General features: G+C 39.2%; 1 protein-coding gene across 1 annotated transcript in view; it reads left to right on the forward strand.

The window, feature by feature from the left end:
• Nucleotides 1-9,035, forward strand: part of LOC104951859 (uncharacterized) — a 29,693-nt gene extending 20,658 nt beyond the window's left edge. Inside the window, exon 7 of the mRNA XM_010778596.1 lies at nt 8,725-9,035. Within this exon, the coding sequence (XP_010776898.1) occupies nt 8,725-9,035 (311 nt within the window). The remainder of the gene's footprint in view (nt 1-8,724) is intronic.
• The last annotated feature ends 337 nt before the right edge of the window (nt 9,036-9,372 follow it).

Below are 9,372 nucleotides of genomic sequence, written 5' to 3' on the forward strand. Positions count from 1 at the left end.
AAACCACTGCTTTCTGCTCACTGGTGAGTTAGCCTCTGAGTGTTAAGCACATCAGGCTGGCAGCTGTATGGGCATTGCTCTATGGTAGCTGTTATTTGCACATTGTTAATCATGAGCAATGCATCCTTACATTGTTTAACTGTGAGGTGTTATACAATTGTACTCTGGAGAGCTTTTAAAGGTAAAAAAATAAACGGCATGATGGGATGTGCAGTACCAAATATGTAAAGCACTTTTTTGTTAATGTATGATTTGCTGCATATAAGGAATAAAACAAAAATCCTCTGTCGTACCATATTGAAGTATCATTATTTTTGCATCGTGTTGAATCGCATCATATCGCCCCGAATCGCATAATGTTGAATCAAATCGTATCGAACTGTATCGCAACAGGGGTGAATCGTATCGTATCGCATCGCCTGGTGTTTCAAATGTATCGTTAATGTATCGTATCGTGGCAACGTATCGAGATGCGCATCGCATCGGCCTCAGTGATGGAGATGCACATCCCTAGTGTCTAAGTACAAGCACTCCCTTATAGGTTGAGGGATAAGGGGTAGCAAGTAAGAAGTAAGGAACAGAGGTGGAGAGGCACAACGTGTCTACGTACATGCACTCCCTTAGGATAGGGTGAGGGAAAAGAGTATGAATTAAGAAGTATGCGCCACATCTATACCATGCGCATTGCCCCTAAAAACTTTTTGGCACTGACATCAATCAACAGTTGTGCGTCGACTCGGCAGGGATCAAGGCACGTATATGCCTCTCCCTGCTTCCACCGTCTACACACAACCAAATTACATTAAGAAAATGAATGTATTCTATTATTGTTTACTGGAGATATCTATTACCAGTAGGTGGACTGATTAAAAAAGTCTCCTGCCTTGCACAATCTTCAAACACATTTGTATCACACAATGCAGAGAGGGAGCTCCAACAGCCCAAACTAAATAGCGGTTGTCAGGTATGTCCTGTTCAGACAGATAAGATAACGTTGTTTGGTGCAAAGAGTGCACACCCACCCCGGCTGTCTGACTTTTAACTTGACAATTTGTCACAGCTCATAACAGTTTCCATTGTGGAGCAACAGTTCAATATCAGCCGAGACGAGCTCCGAGAGAAGCAGTGTAGTGATCGGTGTGCTAATGATGCGCCTTTTGTTTACCACTGATGACCTCACACCCAAGCACGCACAACAACTTGGTACACACACACACACACACGCTTCTGTCAAACATGGTCTCGTTTCATTTTTAATGCACTGAGTCCTAACACTGTGACAGCGCTCATGTCACAGACAGTAGTCAGCGCACAACACTCAAACCTTCCATATTTAAATCAGAACAAATATTTATTGGCCCAAACGTGATTAATCATTCACTATTCCCTATATATTATGCACTCAGTAGTTTACGCAACAGCGAGCTGTCAAGCGAGATCGTGGATAATAATGAATCCTCATTGTTTTGCATCATCACTGACAGGCGTTGGGTCTCATGACTCTGAGTTTTACCATGTACACAATGTGATGCATTGTAGTGAAGGACTGTTATCATAAACACAATGTAAGTGCACTATATAGGGGAGTAATTTTAGAAAGCCTATTTTCCAATTATGAAGGGAACTCAAAGTCCTCTTCTTTTTACATTTGTTTATTTTTACACCTGCATGTGCGCTCTTGCTCAGACAATCCTGCCGCTCTAATGGACAGAAGGTTAACTCGGCATCATAAATACTAGGGCTGAACGATATATCGTTTCATGGCGATAACCGTGATATTCACATCGTAGGGACGTGCGATTTTATTAAAAAAAATTATCCTTTTTTTTTTTTTTTTTTAGGACGTGCGATATTAAGTAGGTAAATTAACTCAAACACGTCATGTTACAATTATTTTGCTGCTTGCTTCAAAAGGAAAACTCATGTCAGGGGTACTTGACCCCTGACATGAGTTTTCCTTTTGAAGCAAGCAGCAAAATAATTGTAACATGACGTGTTTGAGTTAATTTACCTACTTAATATCGCACGTCCTNGCTCTTGATTTTTCTCATACTGCCTGTGCTGCAGCACCTCTTTTCACCCTCTGTCTGAAACCAGAGCCCAGTCTGTTCTGATTGGCTAGCTGGCCGTCTCTGTTGTGATTGGTCGACCGCTTAGAGATGTCCCGTATACATACAATACAACACATCACATACAATGCTTTAGAGCGTCAGCTAATAGTACCGCGAGTGTTACACAGTGATGTAACTATGTTCGGGAAGTAAATAAAGGAGTCAAGAGGCGTTTCAGGCAGGGGGGGTGTGTGGGGGAGAAAACTCCCTCTGGAGTGAACACAGGGATTTTATCCTTTGCAGACCATTTATATGCAAACAAACCTATAACACATTACAGGAAAGGGAAACGACCAAAAAGCATAATATGGCCTCTTTAACAATTTTAAGAAAAAACAAATCTCTGAATTAGAGATCAGCGATTTCTTTCGTCAATTGATCCATTGATAATGTTCAATTGTTGAGTTATTATCATTAAAGTATTCCAATTCCAGTACTATTTCTATTTATCATGACAGCAGGTAGAGGTAATATTTACATATAGAGAAAAAAAGGGAATACAAAAATAACTAAACACCAACATACACAATTTGCATCTGAAATTATTGAGTGTTTTCTGGTTGGATTGTGTCATCAGGGGAGCTGTGTTTTTACCAAATCACAGTGGGTAATTTGTGAGAAAAGTTCGACTCAATCACAATCTTATGCAATTTCTACAAGTACACATCACAGTTGCCCTTACTTTAGTTGTGGATTGGATTTATGGTTTGAGTCATTGTTTTATCCTTTTTAATATTGAGTAACACATTGTTTTCTGGGGGGACAGAATTTCTTGTTGTGTGATCACAAACCGTCTTATGAATGCTGACTAATAACTCACCATCATTCATCCTCTCCAGATGGCCGCCATTGAAGAGTCAAGTGTCCACTCTTTGCCACCAGTTCTCATCCCAAAACTTTAACGCCTAGTTTCCAATTGATATTAAAACTAAAGGCCTGTTTTTCCTTCATACAATGTGGTCTTTACGCGTGCATCCATCATTTGAATCTGCACATGTTTCAGCATGTGCTGCTCTGTCTTTGATGTTTCTTGCAATCTCCGATGGCACATAAAATAACCAAACTTCAACCTGCATCTCAGTTTTTCTCAAGCTGTCTGCTGCATTTAAAATGCTAATATAAGACTAAACTGATTAATAATTAAACAATTACGGTCATGAATCAATAACTTCTGCACATATTTTTCATTAGTAAATTGCACAGAGTAAACAAAGAAGCAGTATTACCAATTCAAATGTGCATGGAGGAGGGGTTGGGGGGGGCATTCTAATCGTCCTAACTTTGATGAAAAATAAACATTCGAGACAGTCACTCAAACAGTAAGGCCTCTGGTACCATTTCCCTCCGAAGTAGATCATGTTGTTGCTTTAGATACAGTTAGCTGGTTGATTATTGAAGTAAACATGTTTGGAACATTTTTTAATGAAGTTCTCCAGTAAGAGAAGTCATGATCAGTCTGTAGTAAATGTACGGAACATTTGGACAGATTTGATGCCCATCTGAGCGTCTTTAAAGTTGAACTGGTTTCCGTTGCAATCTGTCTCTAGTTTCAGACTGCAGTACAAAGGAGCAACGTTTTTTTCTGATTAGTGCAACGACTGCTTGATTGACTTTTTGTCAAAGGCTGCGTTTGTGCACGTGTGTTTTTTTTTTTTCTCGTCCTGACGGTTTTATGTCAAAGTGACACATTCATGGATCATTGTGGCTCATCATGCATATGCAACCGTCTCCCATCCCCAAGTGGCAGCGCGGTAATAGCCGATGCCATGGCGGTAAGTGTAAAGCCTGAGAAACAAGGATAAAAGTATAAACAAATCTGCGATAAGAAATATGACATGGCTATCAGCATGCAGAATAAACCCAGCCCTGCGAGCGCAGCACCCAGATTAATGATAAATTACGAGGACCTGGGCTTGTTTATAGCTCTCATTTTCCTTGCTGCACCTGCTCATATTCTCTTGGCCTAGAGCAGCCCCCTCTTTCTTTTTCTATTTTCTCTCTCCATCTCTCATGCTCCTTCACNCGGTAAAAAAAATGAGCGAGGAAAAGGAGGACAATACCGGCGAGAATGAAGATTTACTTCCAAAAAGAAAAGCAACATCTGCCATCTGGAACTATTTTGGATACAAAAAGGTTCTTCTCTTCTTCATTCACAGATGAACCCCCTTATTTGAGGGTAAGCAACATATATTATCATGACTTGTTGGATCTTGACTTAAGGTATGATGAGTCAACCAGTTAAGATCCAGACGTCCGTGACTAAAATCCTTCATCCGGTTAAACATAGTTAAAAAAAACGCAATATATATATCGCAGGGTGAACTAGGTTTACCTATCGTAATTTTTTTTCAATATCGTGCAGCCCTAATTAATACAGTATACGATATGATGATTTAAATGACCAACACCCAAAATTATAAAATGAGTTCAATTTTTTTTTTTATGTTTACTTGGCGGGAGGACTTTTTTGTAATTTCAAATCCTAATGAAGATAGTAATATTAACTATCTCAATATAGACAAAGACACCTCCAGCATTCTATTTTATTAAAATTTAAAAATATAAATATTTACAATTTTTGCAACAGATGCGTCAAAGTTGTTTTTATCAATACTACACACAGTATGTGAACTGTAATCCAGATCATTGAAATAAAATAATATATATAATAATAATCAAGGTTTCAAGGCTTTTCTTGTCATTGTCATAGCTACGGTGTAGATATGACAATGGCAATCTTAGATCACAGGCTCCTCCAACATTGCAACACAATGAACAGACACAAACAGTACAAGTAAATTAAATTAAATAGAATATAATAGAAACAGAATATGATAGAAACTATGCAGAATAGTCTATACAGTAATTAGAATATTGGTATATGATATATGTGAGTTGCAACCAGATGAGTGTTATGTATGTTCTTTCAAAAGTGCAGGTGTTTAACATTCGTATGGCCTGTGGGATGAAACTGGATGAAAATGTCAGTTATTGTAAAAATGGTGTAATCTAATGTTTTAGGGATTGAGAGAATAAATACTAAGCAGGCCTTTCATAGGTTTATTTATGCCTTAAAGTGCAATGTCCTTTTACATGAAGAGCAGTTATTAGCTTTTCATTTTTAAAAGGTTTTAAGTGAATCACAGACTCCCAGGCAGCTTCACACTCTGAACATCATCTCACCGCGGGCTGAGCATCATTAGCATGGCAGACGCCTCCTCTAGGATAGAAGGAGCGAGCGAGCGAGCCTAACCCTCCGCACAGAGCCAATCTCTCGCTCTGGTTTCCCCACAGCAGCACGACACCTGCCAAGAACCCTTTCAAGAGGATTTCTGCTGCTCCACTGATGCACAGAAAGGGAACTTCCCCGTGGGCTCGCATGGCCACTCCTCATGGTGGAGGAGGTCTCCGTTTACAGAAAAGCCTTGAAGCAGAAAGTGTCTGTCTTAATAGGAATTGGACAGTTGAAAATGTGTTAATCTAAATGTAGGACTATTTGTCATTTAAAATACCAAAGATAAATTGTGTTTTTGGAAGATGTTTTGAAATGTTTTAAGGTTTATACAAATCTATTTACTGAAAGAGCTTCCTAATATGGGTGATGTTGATCTTAATGAACACAACCATCAGAAATAGTTAGAACTTTAAATTGAGAAATGTCTGGTTTTAAAAAAGACAGATCATTTGGAGAAAAAAAAAATACTGAGCGGCAATCTGGATTAAAGAAAATCTGAATGAAAATGTATTGTTGGATTATTATTTTTAACGCCACTTTCCATTAAATATGATTCAATTACACCGGCTTGGACCAGATGAATCCAATTGGAAGAGTTCTTTAATAAAAAAGGAAAGATAAAAAGATGGATATTCCTTCAAAACTTTTGATGGCTGCATATAAAGATGATGCAATGACATGTAGTGCTTGTTTCACATTTAATGAAAGATTTCTCACCAATTTCTATTTTTGGGGATGATGTTTGAGGTCAGTTAAACCCTTAAAATTCAAAACCCCTGTCACATCAAGAAGAAACAAGGACATTTTTCACAGCACTAGAGTGAAGACTAAATATGTTTACCATTATCAAAGCAAACAGTATCCAATATATTACGATAGGCATCAAGAAGACACGAGCAATTTCTTTTATTTGTTTATTTCTATACACTGCATGTTTCTTATGCTGGTGTTATGTATTGTATATTATTATTATTATTTTCATTTCCAATAGGCATTTAGAAATGTGTCTCGTCGACAGTGTAGCATGTTTGCGGTTTGGGCTGTGATGAGTACCACAGTACATGACAGATATGCTTGAGGGATTATATTTGAAATTAAAGTTGACATGTAACAGCAGGAAACATGATATATACATCCCTGGCCGCTCGGATTCAGGTGGAAATACACGTGTTAGGAGGCAGAGCAATGAAGCGTAAAAGTATTAACACATGACTTTAAGCTTCCTACATGCAGGATCTGTGTGGGATGTGCATTGGTGCGTGTTTATATCTGACTCACTCCAAAGCCCAATATGATCAAAGCCGGGCCTGACTGAGGCGGACAGACAGTGAGGACACGGTGAGATGGATGGAGGCCAGTCCTCACATCACACGTCTGCATGACAGGCATACTAATTATTTGGCAATCAGCTGATAACATACAAACTCCAGCAAGGTCTCGGTACATGTGTACGCAATGGCTTCTTTGGGTTGCACAGGAACACCTGTTCTGCCATATTTGGAAACAGAAGGCCTGCGTTTCCCTCCCTCTCACTGATATGAGAGCCACACATCTGGGCATGTTTGCGCCGGCAGGTAGTGTTGTGTCATGAGGCCAGCAGGTTGCAGAGAGGCAGAATAATAACCACAACAAGGTTTTTTGTTCAAAGCGGCAGCAGGTGGCTTTCTCCGAGCTGGTGAGTGTTACATCTCTGATATGTTGAACCAGGATCAATATTGGCTCCTACATTGCAATTTCTAGTTTGATTTTGACATAATCCCATTTTTAGATGCCAGCTAATGTTAATCGACTTTTACTAATAGCCTGTACCTGAGCATATACCCATCCTCCACCTTAACAAGCCAGCCAGCAAGTAGCCTTAGCCGACTTCAGCTACCACGTTGTGAGAATAAAAAAATAACAAACATTCTTGCTAGCAAATTACGAGTTGCATTTACTACATTTGGTTTTCTCAAGGTCATTATACTATCATGTTGTTAAAAGCAGTATACTATTCATCTTTTGTATACTACATTAAGGGGGAAATCTATAGGTTTTGTCTCATTTAAAAACAAAGGGCACCGTTTCCTCTTTCTTTTTTTATTGTTTTGGCATTATTTTTATTAAACGACTGTTAATACTGGCTGTATGTTGACCTTATTCCCAAGTGAATGAGGCTTTCCAGTCCCATGTCTTGTTTCACAATATACATATTTTGATACAACGCTTGATATCCTCCTAGATTTTGAATATCTTAAGCTTGTGAGTGGGTTAGGGTCTTTTAGTGGTTTCAAAGTCATGACATTTTCTTCATTTACCTGTTCAAGCTGTTCTATTATTTGTCTTTAGCTACCTAGTAATTATATCGACACAGCTGAAGATTATTTCCCAAAAGTGTCATTGTGTAAATATTTTTGTAAAAGCATCAACGGTCAAGCCTATTGCCACAATATCGATAGGCTATTGGTCAAAATGATAGTGGTCAATTCTTCTAATCTCCCAGCCCTTTGTTGAACAAGGAGGACTGTGCAGGGACGCAGCTGGTTTCCACAGAAACGTATCATAACACACGGGCAACTGAGAGACCTACTGCTGAGGAAATCCTTGCTAAGCCTAGCTAAGACAGAAACAAAAAGTCTCCAACTGGTCAACGACCAAGCTGACAGAGTCCTCACAGGATCAAAGAAGATGGATTATATATCACAGAACTGATTGGATCACTCCTTCCCACCTACTGTATGAGACTTTAAGACAGGATCCCTCAGATCTCTCCATTCTTGTTTCCCTATGCACTCAATGATGCCTTTTACATTCCCCAACGCTGATTACTTAACCACTTCTTGCTTTAAGAGAAACTTGAATGGTGTCTGAAATCTCAGCCCACCAAGCTCCACTTCTTGGGAATAATCTCCTGCTGCAAATGTTATTGGAAAGCTGGGTTTTTCTAGACTAAAAAATAAATTGTTCTCTTCGCCGCAATCTTTTTTTCTTATTTACAGAGCTGCACTGACTGTTTTATCTCGTTGAAAGGCAACTACCTCGGTCGTACCGTATGATGTATAGTTTTTGAAAATGACTAACCACAACCTTTTTTTTCATTCCCTTCATGACACACAGAAGGAAGTTTGCATCTACTCACGGACAAGAGGCTCGTTCTCACTCATTGAACAGGGCAAGCTTCTTATTTTTCAATTAAACATTGCTGTGTTTCAAATGTATTTGTTCATGCTTAAAACCATGTTCCAATGATGATGCATCAAAGTTAGACATCCAATATATGAACACGACAAAACAATTTAGATTGATAACACTACAGGCAAGATGAAAAATGTGTATTATTTTTATTTTGGCGTTGAACTGTCCCTATAAAACCCTTGTGATATTGAACTATTGTTGGAGACCTGCTTCTCTCCATTGACGGCTGCTCCATCTCCCCGTCCACTGAAGTCCGCAACCTGGGAGTCATCCTGGACACCACCCTCTCTTTCCAGGCGCACATCAAATCTGTCACCAAATCCGCCTTCTACCACCTAAAAAACATTGCCAGAATCCAGCCTTCACTCTCTGACTCTGTGGCAGAAACTCTTGTACACGCCTTCATTACATCCCATCTTGACTATTGCAATGGAGTCCTGTCCGGGGTTCCCAGCAAAACCCTGGATAGGCTCCAATACGTCCTACACCAAGCCATGGCACCATATCACCCGTAGGAAAGATAATGGAGAGAATAATGTTTAATCAAATACAGAAATACTTTGAAGGTAACAATCTTAATACTGCTTATCAACATGCCTTTAAGATTGTTACCTTCAAAGTATTTCTGTATTTGATTAAACATTATTCTCTCCATTATCTTTCCTACGGGTGATATGGTNAAAGCACAAACAATTCCATCGGTTTCCAAAATCCTTTCTGGGCCCATAACCTTTTGGCGCAGCAGTCATTACCAGCAAAGGTCTAAATAGCCTTGGACTAATACGACGGAGGGGATTCAGTCAGTGTCATGTGAACTACAATGCAAGTGTGTGGCGTCTTTTATTCCTCCGT

The sequence above is a fragment of the Notothenia coriiceps genome, unplaced genomic scaffold (assembly GCF_000735185.1).
Source record: "Notothenia coriiceps isolate Sejong01 unplaced genomic scaffold, NC01 NC01_scaffold00000339, whole genome shotgun sequence".
NCBI classification, from domain to species: Eukaryota; Metazoa; Chordata; class Actinopteri; order Perciformes; family Nototheniidae; genus Notothenia; species Notothenia coriiceps.